Source organism: Terrapene carolina, unplaced genomic scaffold (assembly GCF_002925995.2).
Source record: "Terrapene carolina triunguis isolate 2854851 unplaced genomic scaffold, T_m_triunguis-2.0 Scaffold210, whole genome shotgun sequence".
Classification (NCBI taxonomy): domain Eukaryota; kingdom Metazoa; phylum Chordata; order Testudines; family Emydidae; genus Terrapene; species Terrapene triunguis.
The window spans coordinates 26225569-26248966 of record NW_020664561.1 but is presented as its reverse complement, the minus strand read 5'-3'; the positions used below and the strand labels follow the sequence as shown (position 1 = coordinate 26248966).

The window sequence follows — 23398 nt, the reverse complement described above, 5'->3', positions numbered from 1 at the left end:
TGAAAGGGTGCCAGAAGTCATGTGAATAATTGGTGGTGCTCTTAAGTGTCTGCTGCTGTGTCTGCAGAATGTTTTCAGGGCACAAATATGTCTGAATTGTACAGTATGCCTTGTGAGGTTTTTACCAGGAATGCTCTCAGCTGCTCCATTCCCTTTTCACCCCTGTCCCAGCTACGGTAGTTTTACTTGTGGTTTTATTAACTGTACGGTCTCATCTCACTGCTAAACTTTCAAAATGTAAAGGTCCACAGTAAAGAAATGGGATATTACTGGGGGCAAAACTCCAGATAACAAAGCTGGCTGGATGAAGCTTTATGTATTATTCATACCTCTTCTATGGCTCTCTCAGTAGCCATTTACCCATGTTCCTGCACTTGTAGCATTGCCTTCTAGTTCTTTTTTTTAATTTTTTGAAGAGTTCAGGGTTTGATTTTTGGCCCTCTCAGCCCTCCAAAAAGCAGCAGGTGATTCATCTCTGCGAGCCTGAACATCTGCCAGAAAAAATGGGTATCCACAAAGGGAAGAGACATTCTCAGAAAATCACCTGCCTCCCTACTGAACTTGGACAGCTGTTGCCCTTTGAGGAAGAGTCTGTCTACGGTAATTTATTCTGTAAATACCAAAAGGTCCATGGGTATTTTTGGAGAGGAATTATCAGCAGGAGGCCTAGAGTCCTTGCCTTCCCTGTCCCCAAGCAATCCACCCCCATGAAGGGTTCCCCTGCAGTTGGGAGAATGGAGAGGGTGCTGTTGAGGTGCCACTCCCCATTTTGGCATTTTCCCCCTTCTGTAGCTCAACAGCAGCAAGTGGAGGGGTATACTGGGACCCACGTTTCCAAAGGGCACTGAAAGTCACTGTCTGGTGATGATGCTCAAAGTATATTTTTCACATAAACTCTTGAGTTTAATTTATAAAAGCAAGTTAAGAATATCCCCAATAATTAAGGACAGTGAGTGAATCTTGTGCAGGCTGAGGTTTTGGAAACTGCATTGAGTATTTTGGGGGCTTCTAAAGCTAGTTCACTCTGCTCACTCTCTGCTGCATGCTCCACCATTGTGGTAGGCACTGTACAAACAGATAGTCATAGGGCCTCTGCCCTGAAGAGCTCATATACATAATTATATATCTGTACTGTTGTAGTGCCTACGAGTCCCAGTCATGAACCAGGACCAATGGGGCTAGGTGCTGTAAACACAGTATAAAAAGACAGATGCAATTTCTTTGGTGCAGGGACTAACTACTAGTCTTGAAGTCTGTTTCTGCGCTTTCTTCCATTGCTCCTTTCCTGTTCATTTATTTATTTCATTCTCCCTCCATCTCTCACTTTTACTCTTAGCTCTATTCCATTTTTCTCTTTCCTTTCTGCCAATTTTCTCCTCCCCACCTTTTAATATTTTCGGACTTCTTTCCCATGACCCTCCATTCTCTTGACATCTTTTCCTCTGACCCCCATACCATAATGTTCTTACCCTTCATCTTTTACACTTTCACCACTTCCTCTTTTGTCCTGACATGCTCTTTTTCCTCCCTGAACTTCCTTCTCTCTTGTTGGCCTGCTCTTGCCTCCATTTTCCTTTCCCTCCCTCAGATCCACCCATTACTTTTTCTTTCTCCTTTGCTAGGAAGCCACTCAAACTGCCACTGTTGTTCCTTCTGCTCCACCCATGGTCCATATTTCTTCCTTTTCTCCCCCTTTCAGGTCTCTCCCCCTTCTGTCTCTCTTTCCAGGTTGTCCCCCCCTTCGCTCTCTCCCAGGTCCTCTATTACATGTCTCCTTTAACTACCTCAGTCCCCACTGTTACAAAAGTGCTCTCTAAACGAGATGTCTGTATATATGTAGTTAGTTAAATAATGTGCTAGAAGACGGTGCTTAAGAATATGCAGCATTGCACACAGGTTTTCTAGGAGCAATAAAAGTTGTTGTTGTGCACTGCAAATGGATTCCTTTGTGCAGCTCTTTACTTCAGTTCTTAACTGCTTTCCAGCTTGCATTCCTGTCTTCACCATGGCTAATTCCAGCTGCTTGTTCTTGGCTATAGGTAAGATAGGCCCAAGAATCTCTTCAGCCTGGCTGCAAAGAGTCTTTTGATGCAGAGCCAGGATGAAGCAGGAGCTACTGCTGCTATGCACTTGCATGGCCCTCCACATCAGACCTCTCAGCAGTGGGAAGCAGAGGTCACGTCCACTCTTGCTGCACAGCAAAGAGGCAGGCAGTGTACATTTGGTTGGCCAGCAGGTGGCAGGAATAAAAGCTGCCATTTGCGGCTGGAGAAGGCACTGCTCTGCTCACAGCCTGGCAGGGCTGCTACAGCCATAGTCAGGCATCAATGGGATGAGAGAAGTATGATGGGGATTTTTGGCACACTCTGCAGTGTGTGTCCCCTTAGAGGCTGATTATCAAGTTTATGTTGGCTTTCAGGTGATCATCTATGTTCACCTGTGTTTAAACACGTTTGTAGCTAACAGCTCTGATCCCAGTGTGGAATGGGCCTTTGTTGGGGTAGATTGTTCCATATTTCAGACTTAGCTCATAGTTATTTACAGCACTTCATTGTTCCCTTCTACACCTCATCATAAATTCATGTTTGTAAACAAACTCTCAAGATGTTAGAAATTGGCTGGGAAAATCACTGTTAGGATTTTAAAAGGTTCCATATATTTAGTATTGCAAACTCCTACAAGTTAGATGTTATGGCTAGACACAAGTAAGAATTTGCAAGAACTCTTAGTTTTACTCTGTGGGCGGGGGTGATGGGGGAATTATTACCAATTCTATAATTACCACTTCTACATAAAAATATGTAATTCTCAGCCTGGCACAATTACTTTCAGAATCTATCCATACTTTCAGAATATTACCTTATGTCTCAGTTCAACAAAGCACTTAAGATCATGTTTACCTTTAAAAATGTGGGGTGGGCCTATTAAATTCAAAATTAATCAAATGGATACGTTTTGCTGGATTGGGGGCCTTGGACACCAAAACTGAGGAACTGGTCTAAGGAGTTTATTGCTTCTGCTTATAGTACTTGAAAATTGTGTATGTATGCTCATTCCCTCCCCACCCCCCCCAAAAACCCCATGCAATCCAGTACCATGCAAACATTGAACATATGTAATCTACATTAAAGCCATATATGGTGCACAAATTCCAAAGTGACCTATCAGACCCAAATGTGGATATGTGCTGTTGATGTTTTCAGTATAGCTATTAGCAATGGGGGAAGCATCTAATACTACAGTGACTGACATTCTATAAATTCATTAGATAGATAAAGTCCCTTGGTGTTGTGATTGCAGAAGATACTGATAGGCTTATTCTGAAATCCCCACTGAATGCATATAAAGTCAGTATAGAATACAACCATAACTTGGATACCCATGTTTCTAATTACTGACAAAATTGCATCTAACAAATATGTGACCTAATTTTCTTTTCAGCATCTGATCCTTTTGTTTAAAAAATTGCATTTTTAAAACCCAGTGAAAGAAACTGCAGGCTTTTTTTGGTCTTTAACATCCCCCCTTCCCCAAAGGTAGAGTGACCATATCGGGAGTAGTTCATGCCTGGTGTAACTCCATTGAATTCAGTGGAGTTACACCAAGGTGAATCTGCATCATTCATTGTGTTTTATCAGATAAAATCAATGCAAATGAATGATGATTATTTAATTTCTACATAATTTTGGCTCAGTGCACTTGTTAAAACACAATCAATGTAACCGTAAAACAGAAGGATACCTCTGCTTCCTTTTGAGGAGTTTATTAACCATGACTCTAACATCCAGAGCTGAGGTGAATTATAAAGGATTAAAAACTAAAATGGCTGGTTTAATTCCTCATCATAATTTATTAATCCCCCACCTCTGTTCATTTTAATCCTTTAAAATAATTTCCTTTTTTCATAGACACTGAACTGATATAGATTTAGAAACTCTTTGAAGAAAGGTAAGTAGAAAACAAATGTTAGATGTCTGTTTTTCTTCTAAGCTGATTGTACAGTGTTTGGAAACCAGCATGGAAGGCTGGACTAAAAAATTGTCAGCTTGCCAAATAAGTGTTGTCCAAGAAGCAAAGAGTAGTCTTGCATGGGCAACCCAGTTTATCAAAATCCTCACTCCACACATCATCATTTAGCATCTGTAACAACTTCAGGAATCGGGATTCATTTTCCATTATTTGGCTTTTTGTTGCTGGTTATGATGGATGAAGTAAAAGGAAGACAGCTTGATTTCTTTCCCTATACAGTAACTCCCCACTTAACGTCCTCTCGCTTAACGTTGTTTCGATCTTACGTTCGACCTCTCTGGCTTCAAGATTAGGCTAGATAAGTTTATGGAGGGAATGGTTTGATGGGATAACGTGATTTTAGTCAATTAGGCAATAACGGCCATCGCTGGTAAAATGAGGGTCTGGCTAGAGAATCTTGCCTGTATGCTCGGGGTTCTGCTGATCGCCATATTTGGGGTCGGGAAGGAATTTTCCTCCAGGGTAGATTGGCAGTGGCCCTGGAGGTTTTTCGCCTTCCTCCGCAGCATAGGGCAGGGGTCGCAAGCTGGAAGATTCTCTGCAACTTGAAGTCTTTAGATCACGATCTGGAGACTTCAACAGCAGAGTTAAGGGACAGTGGGGGGGTCAGCTTTTGTGGCCTGCATCATGCGGGAGGTCAGACTAGATGACCATATTGGTCCCTTCTGACCTTAAAGTCTATGAGTCTGAGTCTGAGTCCCTGCTCAATTACAGAACATGCTCCATTTAAAGTTGTGCAATGCTTCACTATAACATCGTTTGGCTGCCTGCTTTGTCCACAGCTGGCAGCCCCCCATCAGCTCCCCTACGTCCCCCCACAGCACCTCCCACCCTCCGGCAGACCCTGTGGATCAGCACCTTCCCCTTCCTTCCCCCGCCTCGTGCCCGTGGCAATCAGCTGGCTTGCGGCATTCAGGAGGGAGGGGGGCTGCTCCTCCTTCCCCTGCCTCCTGAAAGCCGCAAACCAGCTGATTGCCGCGGGAGGGAGGGGGGAGCCTGAGCACCGAGTCCTCGCTCCTCCCTCCTCCCTCCTGCCCTCTGAACTCGCAAACCAGCTGATTGCCATGGGGAGGGGGGAGGAATGAGGACTCGGCGCACCTTCCCCCTCCCTCCCCTACCTCCTGCCTGCAGCAATCAGCTGGCTTGCAGCGTTCAGGAGGCAGGGGAGGGAGGGGAAGCCTGCGCACCATGTCCTCACTCCTCCCCACTCCCTCCTGCCTCCTGAACGCTGCAAGCCAGCTGATTGCCAGGGGCAGGAGGCAAGGTGAGGGAGGAGGGAGGAGCGAGGACGCAGCGTGCGGAGTTAAGGGAGAGGAGGGGGGGAAGAAGAGACTGGTTATGGGGGAAGGCTTGGGGGAAGGAGTGGCATGGGTCGGCTGAGGGTTGAGCCCCCAACCTCTGGTGTTTGCAGAGTAGGGGAAGCTGCCGCCACTGCTGCTGCGCAACGTGCTTCTCCTAGCCTACAGCACCTTCAGCCTCCTTGCCTGCCTCTTTGTCTCCAGTGCCAGTGGCTGTGCCTGTGTGGGGTAAGGCGGGGGCACCTCCCAACTATACTACTGTACTGTACTGTATGGCAAAAAAAATTTCTCTGGAACCTAACCCCCCATTTACGTTCATTCTTATGGGGAAATTGGATTTGCTTAACATAATTTCACTTAAAGTTGCATTTTTCAGGAACATAAGTACAACGTTAAGTGAAGAATTACTGTATTGAATTTAGAAGGGCCAGAGTAGCAAAGGAATATGGTTTTGATATAAGGTTGCAAAGGAAAGTCAAGTATGTGTCATTTTGTGCCATACAATATATGGAATGTAAGTGTTCGGGTGTGAAAAGTGACCTTTGAAAGGGTTCCACACACTTTTAGCCCCTTGATTCCCACTGACATGAAAATGTAGAAGGTAAATCCTTCAGGACAATATGTTACACAATTTATAAAGAAAAAGACTTTCCCCAACATCCATAAAGGTTCTTTAATCAGGGGCTTTTAGCTGTGACTTTTATGCAGTCTGTCATAAGGCAGCCCTGCCTGGAGTGTCCTCCTGTGACAGGCTGCGGCATGACAGTCATGCTTGCCTCAGTTTCCCCTTTCAGAGTCCCCAGTAACTCGATGCAAGCTGTCTAGACCTCCTTCACTCACAGGGACCAGTCACCCTGTCTCAGTGCCAGATGATATTTTGGTTATGATACTTTCAATTATATAGCTTCTTTCATCCAAGGATTTCATTATTACTTACAAAGGTGGGTAGATACTATTGCCATTTTACAGATAAGGAGACTGAGGCATCATTTGAGTAATTGTCCAAAGCCACATTGTGAATTTGTGACAGTCAGTAATAGAAAACAATTCTCCTGACACCCATCCCCTTGGGAAAATACCTCATAACATGAGTTAATCCTAAATGTGTTCAAATCTAAACACAATTAGGATCAAAGAAATAAAAAATAAACAAAAGTAATATGTGAGATATCTTTATTGGGTCAACCCAGTTCAAACAAACTTTACTTTAATAGACTTTAAGGCCAGAAAGGACCATTATGATCATCTAGTCTGATCTTAAGTCCAACACAGGTCAAAGAACCCTCCCCCCCGTAATTCTTCCATCAAGCCCATAAGTTCTATTTAAGCTATAGCATATCTTTTAGAAAACACATCCAGGCATGATTTAAAATCTTCAGGTGACAGAGAATCCACCATGTTCCTAGGTGATGGTTCAATAATTAAATATCCTCACTGTTAAAACTGCACCTACTTACTATGACCTGCCTAAAAAATATTTATTAGCTCTCACCAGTTCCATTTAGGGCACATTTAGGGCTTGATCCCAGAAATATGAATAATCCCATTGACTTTAGTGGGATTACTCACACTAGTAAATATTTGCAGGACTAAACCTTTATTTGATAACCAGAACAACTCTACACTAATAAGCAACCAACTCAATGAATTTAAAGGTGTCTCCTTGCTTGTGCAAGTCATTCTTAGAACAGGGGATGTAAACTATCTTGTTCATTTCCAAAAGTAATCTATGCTAAACACCATCAGTTAAGTAAACAACACTATTAATGTAACAAGCATCACATGGGATAAATATATTGTCAAACTATTGTTTGGAAAAATATACTTAAATACATGGCATTTTTAGCTATTGCCAGCCAGTTGCCATCTCGTAATAAATGAAATTCACTCCTTCCCTTGATATAAATACATATTGATTAGGTTTAAACTCTGAACTTCAAAATGAGTTATATCTGCCCATGGCTCAACTGCTTTGTTCACTAGAAAGAAAAAAAAAACCCCAACAACCCCAACACCTATTATACTGCGTTTAATTAAGACAAGCATCAGCTTTATGTACAATTATTTGCTTCTGCCAAGTCTCTATGGTGTAAATATTGAACGGTCACATCTCCTGAATGCTAATCAATCCTTTCTGAATTCCAAATGATTACATAAATTTAAGGAAATGTTTATTTGCCAGTATTATTCTCAGATGCATACATTAGTTAGACATTAGGATCAAGATATGTGCATCTATTTGACAAGTATACAGTAAGTATTTTTTCTAAATTAGACTATCATATGGGGAAAGTTAAAAGCCATGACTGCATGCTAATAATGCTGAGAACCCAAGGATATTCCTCTTGCTTATCTGAGTTCACTAGATACAATTTTTCTAATGCACTTGGGTAACAGTATGTGATGAATACATTACAAAGACCTCCAATGGTTATTACTAAAAACTATCGTAATATTAGACCAGTTATAAAGAGGCATATTTTATAAGCTGTCAAAGGTAAAACAATCCGGAGTGACCACGATGCACATTCTGAATAAGATTAAATTAAACCATAAGTACTGTCTGTTACTTTCAATAAGAATCAAGCATATTTAAGGCAACAATTCTGTCTTTGCATGCATGTGTGCAGTCAGCTTTTACTGAACTCAATTAGAGATCTGCATTAGCTACTGGGGGCAGAATTTGTCCCACAGTATACTTCACTTCCACCCTGTAGTATCTGTTTTGAGATCTTTGAATGAAACATGCTATATAAATGCAAAGTATTAGGAGTATTCTCTATGAGCCTCCCAACAGCCGTTAAGATAAAGAACTATTTTTGTTCCAATTTTACAGAAAGTGAAATAGAGGCACAGAAAGTCTTAAGTAACTTGCACACATGAACTGGAAATAGAACTTCCGGAAATAACTTTGTCTGACCTAATCCTTCCTCCTATTATTTTATGTTCCCAAATTTATAGCACCATTAGTGAACTGTGCCTTTAACAAACCCAAACCAGAAAATCCAAGTGGCTGGGACCAAGTGTGGTAGATGCAGGAAGCTGCAGTAAAGGTCTGTTTGTTGGGTTGTGTCTCTGTGTGTGATAACAAATTGAGGATCATATACCCCTGCACTGATTAGTTTCTGTCTAGCTCTCTGATATTGTCCTCTGTTCCCTCCTCAGACCCCTTTGCCCTGCTCAAGCCACATGACTCACTGACCACTTTGTTCCCATCTCACACTCACCAGATCTGTGGACCCCTAAGCCTTGTAACTCCACCACAAACCAGTCCACATGCCCCCTTCACATCCCTCTTTAAAACATACCGCTTCCAAATGATATCCTAGTGTTCCTCACCCAAGATGGGCTAACTAATCATGTGATAAAAAATAAACCCTCAGCAAAAACTGTGGAAGTGACAAGTTACATGTGAACCACAAAGCTTTAGCACTATTTGTTGCTGCATGCATTCCTCTAGCTTTTGTCTGTTTAGATTGTAAGCTCTTTGGAGAAAGGGACCATTCCTTGTCTGTCATCACTCAGCACACTGTAGATGCTATATAAGTAAATAATAGTAATAATTAATCACAAAATGCTCTTCCAGCTTCAGGCGGCTGCTGAGCTCTTGGAACCAACTGAAAAGTGTTGCTGCACAGATTTCTCTGTGTGCTTTCCAAGAAGCAAATGATGGAGCACAATAATGAGAACTGTCCTCTCCCATCTGTGCTGGAGTACTACAGAGAATACACAGACATAAGTACAGGTTCCTTTGCTAATATTGCTCCTGTCTGGCAGAAAAGGGGCACATCTCTAATGGACAATATAACGTCCAGGGAGAGTGAATCACAGTTGTCTCCCCTTGTGACATGGTGGCCTGCTTGAAAACTAAGTCTTTCTTTGCTTTGTTTAATAGCCGATTGTTTGCCATACATAATGATTAAATGTTTACCGTTTGGACAAGTCCCTGTTGCCTCATGTTAAGTGAGATGCAAGATCAATAGTTGCTCTGCAATTATTTGCCCATTGATAAAGCCTTCATTTCTTAAATGAAGTACATTTATCTGTGTTCTGACAGTGATGAGAGAAGTACCAGTCAGTTGCTGCCTATTCTAGCATTAAGCTCCGCAGGCAAACAAGTGGCTGGACATGGGTCAAATGATGTCTAACTTTCTTCCTATTGGCATTTCACTTTACAAACTGTTCTGATGGGAAGTGTTGACAAATCCTTGCTGAGTTCTAATGATGAAAGCTAGCAGGACAAATAGGAAGTTTTGGTAAAAGGAAAACAATGGCTGGATTTCAGTTTAAATGACTTGACTGTGAAAATACTAGACAGCAATAAAGAAAAGATCTGTTGCACTTGAGAAGATGATAGAAAGTATCCCAATGAGAAACCTGCTTGGTTGTTAAAATGTCCATCTTAAATTAGTCATTTAGTTAATGGAAAATTAATCTGAACTCTTTTCTTTTGTAGAAAGGGGACTTAATTTAGAGCTAAAGTGTGAAATCCTGGCCTCATTGAAGTCAGTGGCAAAATTCCTATTTGCTTCAAAGGAGTGAGGATTTCATCCAAGGTATGCTGTACTGTATTTATCTGTTTCTGCTTTAGGGTTGCAGAATGTTCGTGCTAGTCAGTGAAGCAGCAAGGTGACAATGCTGTTTTGCTGCTAAAATACATGCACTTTTCTGTTCATGTGTGTATGTGAAGAGGCATATTTTGACATTGTTGGATTTGTAAATAATTAATATGTTTGGAGCTTTGTTTATATTAGCTGTTATTATTAAGCAGTCTGCAACTAGTATTTTAATTATGTTAGATGTTTAATTTTGTTGGGGGAATTGATAGCAGTTTCTGTGTGTGCTGATTATTTTACTTAGATATGAATTTTTAAGGGTAGGGTGGTAGTACAATAAGCACTTAGTACCTGTGGCCACTTTGCTTTCTAGGTGCAGTGTTTGGAGATGGAAAAATCTGTGCATGGGATGTTAATACATTAGGGACTTGACCCTGTGAGATGCTGAACTATATGTAAGACATGCTGAGCACTCTCAAGTTCCATTGATTCCAAGGGGAATTGAAAGCTCTGAACCCGTTGATGAATCAGGATCTATAGGTAGAAATTTTCTGAGGAATTATGTATTGGGATATTTAAGCATCTATTTTCTACTATTTTGACCCATCTCAGTCTTCAGTTCCCTGTAAAATGAGATCAAGTGGTATCTGGTTATTTTTGAATATAGGGGTATAGAATTACAGACCACAGTTTGCTGCCCTGTTTGGAAATGCCCTATAGAGTTTAATAGAAAATAATTTTTCTATAGGTTTTGGACCATTTTATAGAAAATTATACTCTTGCTGTAGAATTCTATTGGATGTTTCTAAAATCCCACAGGAAGGATCCCGTTCCTTGTTAAATTCTATAAATGTTGAAGGTAATTTCAACAGAATTCTGTTTAATCACCATAAAATTCCATGGGATTTTTCCATAAAAGGCTCGTTGAGAGTGATCCTGCTCCCACTGAAGTCAAATACAAACCCCCCATTGACTTCAATGGGGGTAGGATCAGTCCCATGAAGAGCACACGCTTAAGTGGGACTGTTACATTTTGTCAGTGTCTGGAATAATTTCTCAGGGGGTGGGATGGATTAAATAGGTAACAATTTAGTTATATTTTGGGGAGACTTGATCTAGTTGTGGCAGAGAAGGCATGTTTATTGATTTCAGTCTAATTTATTTTGGTGGTAGTTAACGTCTTATGATCTCTGTGGGTCACATCCTTCTTCCTTAAAGGGGATGCTGTTTCCAGATACCTGGGCTTGCTGACTCTCTCCTGATTTGCTCTGCTTCAGCTCCTCTGCTCTCCATTCCTTGTGAGTTAGGCTATGGACTTCGATCAAAGGTGTGATTTGTAACTGGCATAGGTATACTTGCGCTAGCTTTAATGCAATTAGCATAGTTAAAAATAGCAGTGAAGACATGGTGGCATGGACCGCAGAGTGGGCTAGCAATGTGAATACCTATCCGTGGGGACTGGGCTTGGAGAGGGGTCTTAAGTGACAAGAGAAGAAACAATGGGATAAGGGTGGGAGGCACCAGAAAATAGATGCCAAAAGGGGCAAGAGAAAAAAAGGAACAAGGAAAATCTGTAAAACTCTCTGTTTTCTGGTTCCTAGCTAACTTTGGGATTGGCTGGACTATGGGACTACAACACGAATCCTCTCATTTAAGCTTCAACATTCTTTTATTATCTCGGGAATCAATCAAAAGCATTTTTCTGCACAAGCCCTTTGGACCGCTTTACTAGCAGATACTAACAGTCTACTTCTTTAATTTTATATCTAGACCAGCGGTTCTCAAACTATGGGGAGGGCCTCCCAAGGGAGGTTTGGGAATGTGTCAAGGGAGGTGCTGTGTGCTTGCGCTTTTTGTGTGTGTGTGTGTGTGTGTGTGTGTGTGAAGAGCTCTGGCTGTCAGGCCTGGGTGGCTGGGCTGGGGCTTGTGCAGAAGGGACATGGACACCTGGGAGGTGGGGATATGGGGACAACCGGAGCCCCACCACCCAGGATTGGGGTCTCCTTCCCTCCCCCATCACTCAATCCTTCATTGGGAGGCAGCCCGAGCTCAGACTCTCCTTCTTGACCCCCAATCCCTCACCTGGAGGTGACAGGGCTCCGGCTGTCAGCCTCGGGGTGGCAGCGGCAGGGCAGAAGTAAGGGTAGCAATGGTGTGCTAAGTCTGCGGTGAAAAGTGATATCAACAATATCACTAGGCAACTATCTGCATCTTTAGGTGCCTAAATACCTTCAAAAACCTGGCCCTTAAACACATACTTGATTTTAAGCCTGTGAGCAACATCATTAACTTCAGGGGGATTATTCATCTGCTTAAAATTAAATATGTGCTTAAGTCCTTTGCTGGAAAGGACATCTGTGTTTACTATATTAACTGTCTCATAATTCTACTTAAAATTTCTGCCTTAGTTCAAGTGGAAACTTCTGATGAGGATGATGATTATTAATATAGTTACATTTTACTCTTAGTAGGATAACACCTAGCTTCAAATATTGGGCCAAATTCAAGCATGCAGTTAATAGGAGTCATTCTATTGAAGTCAATTATGTTGCACTTGTCTGTGCTAGGCCTGAATTTGGCCCTGTGAGTTAATCTGTTTTCAGATGCACTGGACCTCTCTCAGGTACACCGTTTTAACATGCTGATATATAACTCCTTTGATTTCAGCAGAGGTGGCCCTAACTTACACCAGTGTAAGTGAGAGGAGAATAAGACCCTCTGTCTCTACAAAGGGCTGGGCACTGTTGCAAGATGTTGCGTACCCTCAACTGCTTTGAAGCCAAGCTCATCACCTTGCAGAATCAGGCCAAGAGCCAAAAATATAAAGGCAGGGAGCAGCATACTTCCTAACTGAATGGCAAGTACTTGAAGAGCTGATGATAATGATCAGACATAAAGACCGCTTAAAATAAACGTGAGTGTTTTCCAAATGTAATTCATTTATTCAGCTAATTTGAAATACCACTGAAGTGAGATGAATTTCTCTAAATATTTTATCAGGGAAAAGCTATAAGTCTCTTCAGACCTTTCTATAACATTGTCTAATGACTACAAAAATATACTGTACTAGAACTAAGGAAGCAGATGCCTTGCTTTACACCAGGTTAATTCATAAGACAATACCACTCCTGCCAAGAAAGGTCTGCTTTTCCTTCTCTGAATTTAACATATGGGAAGAGACAGATCTCCAAATATAGAATGTTAGTGTGTTGCGGTCAGTAGATAAATTACACCTCATTTGTTTTTGGGATTGAGCATGTACAAGCCTTGCAATCACCCAATATGCTTGCCAATGCTGACATCTTTGGGTTTTTTTCAATAACATTTCCGGTTATGTTATTTCACTACACATTCTATGTCATAAATTATTTTTTCTTCTTTAAGATGCCTATATTTAAAATGAGTTTCCTTCACAAACACTCTAGTTTTCGATAAATGCTGTGTGGCAAGTCCAAGAAGAGTGCCAGGCACTAGGAGCCAACTTTGAACATTAGGACGTAGCTCTCGGATTTATGCTGCTGCCCAGTCATTTCACTCCTGCAATTTATTTACAGATGTGCTGCAATAATTCTTTATTTTTAAAGTTTTATTCCTTTGCACAAGAGCTTGTAACTTGAAATTAAAGAAAAAATATCAGTAGTGCTGAAATTTACAGGTATTTATTTGTTTTTGTTACATTTGGCTCAGTCCCTGCACCTTCTATTTGGACAAAATGCCCTTTGATATAAATGGGATTTTTGTCTATGGAGGGATGGCTGGATCTGGCCCTATTTATATTTTTCAAGTCTCCTCCTTCAGCTGTCTGCCAGCATATAATAAATTCACCTGGCAAAACTGTATTTGCCGGCTTTATTAAGTCAACAAAATGAAAACCTAAAACAGAAGACAGGCAGAAAAATCTGGTCTCCTGAAATCAATAAGAATCCATCTCCCTAATCTCTTTTTTATTCCTGGCACTAGTGATTTTTCTTGACTGATTCATTGGGAGCACTGATTTAACTAATTTGTCTTGCATAGGTATCTTTTCCATTCTAAGGCCTTTCCACTAGTACAAAATAATCTTCTCATTAAAGTCTATTTCCTGGTAGATCTTTCATAAAATGACTACCATTTATTTGCACTTTAATAGTGCCTTTCATTGTGCTTTTAAAAACTATTCGTTACATTGTTGGTTTATGTATTTCAATACTGACATCAAAATGCTAACAAGACTGTGTGTACTTACCATGCACACTCTTCCAAAATACATGTATATTTTAACCTTACTACTTCTCCATCTCTTACAGAATTGCTTTATAGAATTCAACACAAAATTATGCCTTTCTATAGTTTTTCTGAACCCTCCTTTAAAATTTAGTAAAATTTGGTTTAAAAATTTATAGCATGTTAAAGTACACATTGAAAGCATATACCCTTTTAAATCCCATAGAATCATTTTCACAGAACTCTATTTTGTAAATCCCTCCTACATTCTATAGCATTTCCCCAAATGTGATAATTCAAAAATAATTTCCAGGTTACTGTGAACATCATAAAATATGTTTCAAAGTCTTACTTCATTTTTCAGGAAAAAAATAAAAAGCATTTTATGAAGCCAAAGATTTTCAATTAAAAGATAGCAATATTAAATAATGCACAAATAACAGGATTTACCTACCTAAACTAAAGAGCACCAAGAATTTGAGACACACAAACTCTCGTAGATCAAACTGCAGGGAACGAAGCTTTGCTACTAGCTCCTGTGCGTGGCTCATAAGGTTGTTGAGGGTGGCTCCTGCTTGAGATGCTATTACTGAATAATCCATCTGTAAAAGAAAGTCACATTTTTGTCTGATTATCATTGCCAGATATCGTGTCCAGTTGGAGAGTCTCAAGAAATCTTATGCAAGTGAGATACCCCAGGAAGTAAAACATTTTACTTTAATCTCAAAATAATTATGGAATCAAATCAAGATGATTTTGTTTAGAAACCTATTCTTGCACGGCATTGTACTTTTCAAATGTTATTGGTGTAAAGCATGTGAGTTTATGGTATGTAACAACATTTTTGAGTATTGGTTTGTACTAAAGTAAACGACAAAATATTTTTGATATGACACCATGTATTATCAAAACTGTCTCCTCCATCTGCTCATTGTATCCAACTGTTGTGTCTCATCCTATATCTAGATTGTAATTGTAAGACCCTTTGGGCAGGGACCATCTTTTCATTGTGTGTGTGTGTGTGTGTGTGTACAGTGCATATCTGATCCTTGATCGGGAACATTTGGTGCCATTACCAACCAGAGCATGAAAATAATTTGATTCAAGGGGCTGAAATCCTGGCCCTATTAAAGTCAATGGGAATTTTGCCATTGACTTTAATGGGGGCCAGGCTTTCACCATAGGACTTTATTTTGAGGATCAAAAAGGTTACTGTACTTAAAATATAAAGAGCCATATCTGTCCCTCATTTACACACCCCTGATTTCAGTTGGGTTGCTCAGATGTAAATGAAGGCAGAATCTGGCCCGACTTGTCTGCTCTGCAGTTGAAGCCTGTACTTTAAAAAAGGAATTTTCAATGGAAAGCACTTTTAAATTTATGTTTGAGAAGGGCTATATAGGAGCTAATTATTATTATTATTTATTATAAGATGAAATCCACCTTCAACTTCAGATAGCATTTCACTGTAACCAAGTTGACTGAGTGAAATTTACCCATTGGCAGAGGTCTTGTACAAGGCCCTCTGTACTAAGGAAATACTCTGGTACCCTTGCTTGGAGGGCACTGGTAGAGGAGCCTCATAGGGTGGTCTTTGCTCCTGTTGTGTACCAAGGAAGTGGGCTCCATGCCTGCTCTGAGTACATTGATCCAGAGGAGACTGGTGCCAGGTGTTTGAGAGGAGTGGTGCAGCCTCTGGCAACCTCCATAAATAGGACAGTTGGGGGCAGTGTCTTCTCTTCCAGCCCATAAACTGGAACTACAACTGTAGTCCCATAGAAATTCCCAGGGCTGTGGGAGTGGTTTCTATCTCTCTCAACCCCTGTCAATCCATTGAAATCCCATTTGCTTTAGTGAATTCCAGTGGACTTTAATTCCTCTCAGAGGAGTGAAGCAGGAGTGCTACAGACAGCAGCCTCATACACAACACACCATTCAACTGCTGCAATGAATGTAGCAGATTTCTTTATATAGGGAGGAAAGCAAGACTGCTTTGGGGGTTTGCCTTCATTGGTATGTACCCCATTTACTCTGTAGAGGAGCTAGGACTGCCTATGAACTTTCCTACACTATCCTCACATGGGCAGAAAGAATTGAATGTTGGAATTCATACCTTGAATTACAAAACTTGGTGTGCATGCACAAAGTACTTTTTTTTTTAAAGTAGCTTTGATAAATAAAAGCCAATTTTCACCTGCCCACTCACCTGTAAGAGGGAGACATCCTCTCTGCTAAATTTCAAGTTTCAACATCATGCACTAGAGCTGTTTTTAAAAAAAAGTCAGTGACAAAGCCAGGATTTAGAACCCAGGAGTCTGACTTGCAACCCTGTGTTCTTGCCTCTGGCCCAAGCTGCATCCCACAAACCACCTTAATCACCAAAATAAATTAATTGTTTCAGAAAATAAAAAATTGTAACGTTAACATATCCGTCAGAACAGCAATTTTCTATAGTGACATGATACTAACTACTTACTGCTGTGAAATTATTCACAGCAAAATCATCTCATTCACAACGTAATTTCTCCTTTTGTAATTGTACTGCTTTGTTAGGGGAAAAAAATCTCTCAGTGCTGTACCAGTTTCAGAATCTTCATGGGTGAAAATATGATCTTCACTTTCTAATAATAAGTTAAGATGTTTGAATGGATTTCAAGAATATTACTGGCCTTACTGCTGTGATTATACTATAATGGAAAAACCCAATAGGTGTCTGAATGTCCCACCTTCCCTCTACTGGAGAGCTTTCAGGCAACCAGCTACTCTTTCAGGTGCATTTAATATTTGCAGCACCAGCAAATTTGTCTGGGAGGCAAGTCCTCATCTGCCACTCACCAAGAGCAGACTGTATTAAATTTTTATATTTATTGACATTTCATTACCATAATTGACTGCACTTGGTTCTCTAGTAGAAGGCACAGGGCTGCCTCCTAAGCAGGAGAATTGGTCCCTTGAGGAGGATTTGCAATTAAAAACAAGACAGAATGGATTTTTTTTATTGTGTAAATATGATGAGTTGAATTTTCAGCTTTAACTAGAGAATACTGGGTGTACAGAAGCCTTTTTCAAGAGTGAGAAAAATTATGAGTCAGTGGAAAGACGACCCCCAAAGGTGTCAATCAGTTTATATAAAGTCAACTGTGCATGAAAAAGCCTCAGTTAAAGTCTATTCTGAAAAAAAGTGTTCACGTTAAACAGCATGCTGTCCTATTTGCCTTGTCTGTGTGCAGTGTACACAACTAGAGGTGTATGGTCAGAGTGGGTTTTATTTCTGTATCAAAGCAATTGAATACTAGAAACTCACAGATAACCACAACTACCTTCACAGATCCAGTAACTATCCCAAACGCACCAAGCAATCTGTTATCTACAGCCAGGCACTCAGATACTACAGAATATGCTCTGAGGAGAAAGACCAGGACATACATCTTTAACATACAACCACCTTCACTAAACAAGGACACTCCACCAAAAAAGTAGACTCCATCATGGAATGGGCTACCCAAAGACCCAAGAGAACCTGCGTCAGTACAGAAATACACCCCCTCCAACCGTACACATCTAGTTGTCACCTACCACCACACATTGGAGCCCCTATTGGGTATCATCAAACAATTACAACCCATACTTGATGGGGATCATCCTGAAAGAAATCTTTCCTGAACCCCCTCTTCTGGTCTTCAAACAATCTTCCAACCTCTCCAAGCTCATCATCAGAAGCAAGCTCCCCCAGACCAGGACTCACCAACTCAAAGCACCAGACCCTGCCAGAACAACAGACGCAAAATCTGTGAGTATATCTCCACTGCTACAATGATTAACACATCTTTCAAGATCATCCATGGGTCCTTCACATGCCTATCACAATATATGGTGTATCTCGTCCAGTGAACTAAATGCCCCAATAATAACCACACCTCTACTCCGATATAACGCGACCCGATATAACACGAATTCGGATATAACGCGGTAAAGCAGTGCTCGGGGGGGGGGGGGAGGCTGTGCACTCCGGCGGATCAAAGCAAGTTCGACGTGGTTTCACCTATAACGTGGTAAGATTTTTTGGCTCCCGAGGACAGCGTTATATCAGGGTAGAGGTGTATGTGGGTGAAATGAGGCAATCGCTACACTTTCAAATGAACTCACACAGAAAAATGATATAAGACAAAAACACCATATCACCAATGGATGAATACTTTTTACAAAGCACTCACTGTATATCTAACCTCTCAGTTTTCATCCTCAAAGGAAATCTGCACAATATCTTCAAAAGACGAGCCTGGGAGCTTAAATTCATAACTTTGCCTAGATATTAAAAATTATGGACTGAATAGAGAGACTGGATTTATGATTTATTACAACAATCTATAATCCACTTAACTCCCCCAGTTTTTTGCCTTTCCCCTCTATGACTGGAGAGGTGTTAAAGGGGCCACTTCACCTTGAATGGTCCTTTGAAATGTTTAACCTACTTATGCTAAACAATCTGTTCAACCTCGTATTTAGTTGTGATGCTCTGAGTACATTCCCCAGACCTGAAAAAGATCTCTGTGTAAACTCAAAAGCTTGTCTCTCTCACCAACAGAAGTTGGTCCAATAAAAGATATTATCTCATTCACCACGTCTCTCTAAAAACACCCAAATAAACTACTTGTAACTTGAGCTGGAAATTCACATCATATGCACTTGTATACTGAAGAGCATAACTTTTACCTAATAGTGAGTCATACTGTGCCATCAATGCTGGTTAATTAAACCAAAAACCCGACTGAAATTAAATGATTTCTGCCTTAAAATCGATGGTCTGATATTGTGCAGCAGATTTTAATGCAGAAGATGGTTCAGCATGACGATTGACGCTTTAAGAAATAAGAGCTTAAAATTAAGCTTCTAAATCCATATTTAGGTGCCTGAGGGTGAGATTTTCACAAGTGCCTAAGTAACTTAGGAGCCCAAGTCCCATTGAATTCAATGGGAGCAATGTTAGGTCAATGCTGAGTACATTTGAAAATCCCATCTTAAAATTGTAAAAAGTGATGTTGTATTTCGGAAAACTTATATCGGAAACCAGATCAAGTAATCTCTAGTTGATCAATACAGTTGTAAGATATTTACTTAGATGAGGCCAAATTCTGAAGTCCTTACACACAAAGATCTCTCTGAAGTCAATGAGAGGTTTTGCCTAAGTAAGAATTAAAGGCAAATCTTGTTTACAAGGGAAAACTATATTCTGGGCTAAATAAGCTTTGAGCCTGAAGGCCAGGATATGAATACTACTGACTTAACAGGGACCGTCAAATTGATTCCTGCTGTTATGATTTATTATAATAATTGTGCTCTCCATCTCACATGTGCTCTGATCAGCTACTGCCCATGACTGCCTGAATTTCTCCCCAACCTGTCACTTGACTTGTGGCTGGCCTTGTCCACAAGGCCAAAGGGGTTGTGGCAGTGGCACAATGAAGCTTTTGTGCCCTGAACTGGTGCCAGCAAGTCTTTGGGAGTAGAGCTACTGCTCCTAGCTAGGACTACTTCTTCAAGGCATAGCCGAACAGTCGGCTGTAGCAGTCGTTCGCCATTTGGTCCGTTCCTGCGCGGCCGCAAGGGCTTGACGGCCCGAGAGTCCAACATCGGAACAGATTTGATGAACCCATGTAATGGGGATCTGCCTCTTGGCTGCTTCCACCCCTTGGTTGGTGGAATTTTATCTGAGATGTTACAAGCCACTTGCTGGAACGTCTTGTGGCATTCTCGCTAGGACTAGTAGCCTCCTAAACATAGATTAGGAAAGATGAGGTCCTCATCCCTTTCACTGGACAGCAGAGCAGGACTGATCTGAAGGGGAGAGCATGCTGCACCCTCTTGAAGGGCAACAGAGCTCCTGCTGCAGTGGGCTCCTCAGGAGGAATTCTAGTTGAGCCAGCCAGAATTCCACAAGGGATTCCACTGCAATAGAACTCTTCCATACAGATCCTAATACAAATCCTAAAACGTAAAAGCACAATCTGGCTCCTTCCCTGCACTAAAATTAATTCTTTTTAAAATTAAATTGTATTTAACATCTAGGATCAGGTGGAGGAAATAGAGGGTTGATGGGGGAAGCATGTGAGTGGGGAGACTGAAGCTGAAGTGGTCATATTTGCTGAATGCTTATGGATGGGGGACAGTAGCCAGTCATAGTGTAGTGATTTGCATAATCATTGTACTGTCCTTTTTCAATAACTAATCCTCTACTTGGGTAATAATTGTCCTCAGACTAGTAGATTACAGTGACTTTCACAATGTATAATTATAAAATACCAACTGTACCACTGAATTTTACATCCTCTTCAACCAGTGCCAGGAACTGCATAACTGAGGAATAAAGCTACAGTTACAGCTCAATAACTGGACAGCAACTGGACATTCTGATTGGCTGAGGTAATTTAATTTCATTTTAGTGACATTTAATTCATATGTAATTTAGTAAATTAACTTACTGTTTGTGGACAAGGGTGTGTGTTTGGGGAAGGGGGTGGACAGGCGGGTGACTTAACATAAGTTAGCTTCATACCTAAAATTTTCTCATAAGGATGTGATACTATAGTGACAAGCATGGTTTGTATAGAGAAGGATTATTTACTATCACAAGCATAATTATGCTTCTATTGTTTGCTGAAGCGTGAGACTGTATACTACACTGGCAACTACATTTCACTTTTTTATGTAGCTATTAAAGCTCATTTAGAACTTTTCATATATAACTTGCCTCAGTAACTTAATGTTTTTCATAAATATTTGCTTCAGGTTTCTATAGCTACCTTTGTTTTATATAAATTGAGATGGGCTCATCTTGGACAAAGACAAAAGGTATAGTTAAATCAGTTTTAGTTATATTAATTAAAATTGTGATGACTTGTACAGTTTAAGATGCCTGTCATTTTAACATGGTACACAATAATAGAAGATAATGAATTAAGTTGCCAGTGGACCTTTCCCTTAGGATGATGTTATTGTGGTTGCTAATTAGCTATAATATGCAAATAATAAAACTGATAACACTTCAAAGTACTGTATTTGTTTTGTCTAACTTACATTATAAAGACCACTAGTACATCAAGATAGGAATGGCCCTGTATTGGGCCATATATATATTATCTACAGTGACTGATTTGACTTTGTTATAAAACCTAGCATTGTAAAAGTATTCTCAAGGTGCTGTACAGAGAGCAGTTTTAATCAATTACTTATTTTTTTATAGAAGTAATGACCAAGATCAGGTTCTTCAAATTAACAACATTATAAACGTTATGTTAAAGTAACCTGCAGGATCTGGCTAACTCTGTCACCACAATCCATTGTTAAAGCGCCCACTCCATCCTTTGCTCACCTCATCTTGATTAATACTATCACACACTGCTCAGAGACCTCTACAAAATTACTATAGGAATTAATCTACGAATGACCCTCCCCTTGGAGTACAGCCTACATAAAGATGGCCTGGAACCAAATCCCTGAGTCTGAACATGCCAGAACTTCAGGGAAGTTTAGATCTGGGATCAGAACTTTCTACTTTTGTGAATGATTACACAGATGCATTAGTGTCATAGTAATTCACTATTTTCCCACTGATAGAGAGGAGGTGCTTTTAACTCCAAGGATTTACATTTCTCTTTTTACTCCCCCCCATTCTCAAAGATTTTCAAATCTCCTTCCACTGGAGGAGGACTGGCTATGCTCACTCTGGAGACTATCAGTGTCACTATCTCAATTGCCCTCAGGGGTTGCTAGAAATGATATAGTGTCCTCTCCCTCCAGGATACTGCTTCTGCCCTTGTTGGTTCTAGAGCTTGAAATCTGATATGGGACCTATACTGGCACCATCCTTGTGATGCTGCTACCAGACTGCCAGTCCACTAGCTCATGGTTTGGCGATGTCCCTCTTTGTCTTTCTGGCAGGGCTGGTGCAAGGATGTTTCACGCCCTAGGCGAAACTTCCACCTTGCACCCTCCCCCCTCCCCGAGCCCTGCGGCAGCTCCCCGCCCCCCCGCCCTGAGGCATCCCCCCTACAGCAGCTCCCCACCTCTCCCTCCGCCCTGAGGCGCCCCCCCCGCGGCAGCTCCCTACCCCAGCTCACCTCTGCTCCGCCCCCTCCCCGAGCACGCCGTCGCTGCTCCACTTCTCCCGCCTCCCAGGCTTGCAGCACCAATCAGCTGTTTGGCGCCGCAAGCCTGGGAGGGAGAGAAGCAGAGCGGGGCGGCGTGCTCAGGGTAGGAGACGGAGCAGAGGTGAACTGGGGCAAGGAGTTCCCCTGCGTGCCACCCCCCCCTTAGTTGTTGCAGGCGGCCCTCCCTGCGCCCCCCTACCCCAGCTCCCTCCGCCTAAATGCCGCCGCCGACCAGGGCGGCCGAAGATCCGGCCGCTGCGGTCGCCGCCGAAGAAAATGCCGCCCCCCAAATGCTAGCGCCCTAGGCGACCGCCTAGGTCACCTAATAGGTTGCACCGGCCCTGCTTTCTGGAAACACTATATTAAAGAATGAGAAAGGAAAACATTTCCCAAGGAAGGGTCTAGGTGTTAAAACTATGTGAAATTCAGCAATTTTGGTTCACAGGGATTAATAGAAGGTGTTCTCTTTGCTGTGAGGATCCTCATCCCTATATATTTTTTTGTTTTAGATTCAAACTCAAAATCTCAGTAGTAAATTGGTTTTGTATTGAATGCATAATATAGCAAAGCCTCCTAAGCAAACACTAATCATGCCAAGATTGCTGAAAATCTTGGGCAGGGTTACTTGAAAGGTTCAGGATCCTTAGCAAACCTTTAGACGAACCTGAATTTGGCATTTGTGATTAAGCCTGCAGTCTGGTGAATTTTGTGTAATTTGGAGTGTCACTGTAAACTTTTAGCACAACTAGAATGAACACCCCATTTTATCATCAGAGATGAAAGACTGTTAAGGACAAACCTAACTGTTTTAAATATGTGGGTTATGGTTCTGTTTTTTCCTTCCCTTTTGGTCAGAGATAGTTAGTTAGATCAGATGAGACTTGGGCAAACCTGAACACAAGAGGACAATAAACCGAACAACAAAACAATCATTGCTATACACTGTTTGTATTCACCTTGTCCCAAATCCTACACAAACCCAATTGGGGATAGACAATCATGTGACCTGTTTCAGTCAATTGGCCAACCAGTCAAAAATTTTAAAAAATATCTCAAAAAAGTCTGAGTTTTAGGCAAAGTTGTGACTCATTGCTTTTTATCTGAATTGATTTGACCAAATGTGGTGATCTGGGGTCAGGGCCGGCTCCAGGGTTTTGGCCGCCCC

General features: G+C 41.2%; 1 protein-coding gene across 1 annotated transcript in view; it reads right to left on the bottom strand.

Annotated features, from left to right (window-relative positions):
* Positions 1–23398, bottom strand: part of LOC113405044 (nuclear receptor subfamily 5 group A member 2-like) — a 127646-nt gene that overhangs the window by 16273 nt on the left and 87975 nt on the right. Inside the window, exon 7 of the mRNA XM_026655593.1 lies at positions 14541–14688. Coding sequence (XP_026511378.1) covers positions 14541–14688 — 148 coding nt within the window. The remainder of the gene's footprint in view (positions 1–14540; positions 14689–23398) is intronic.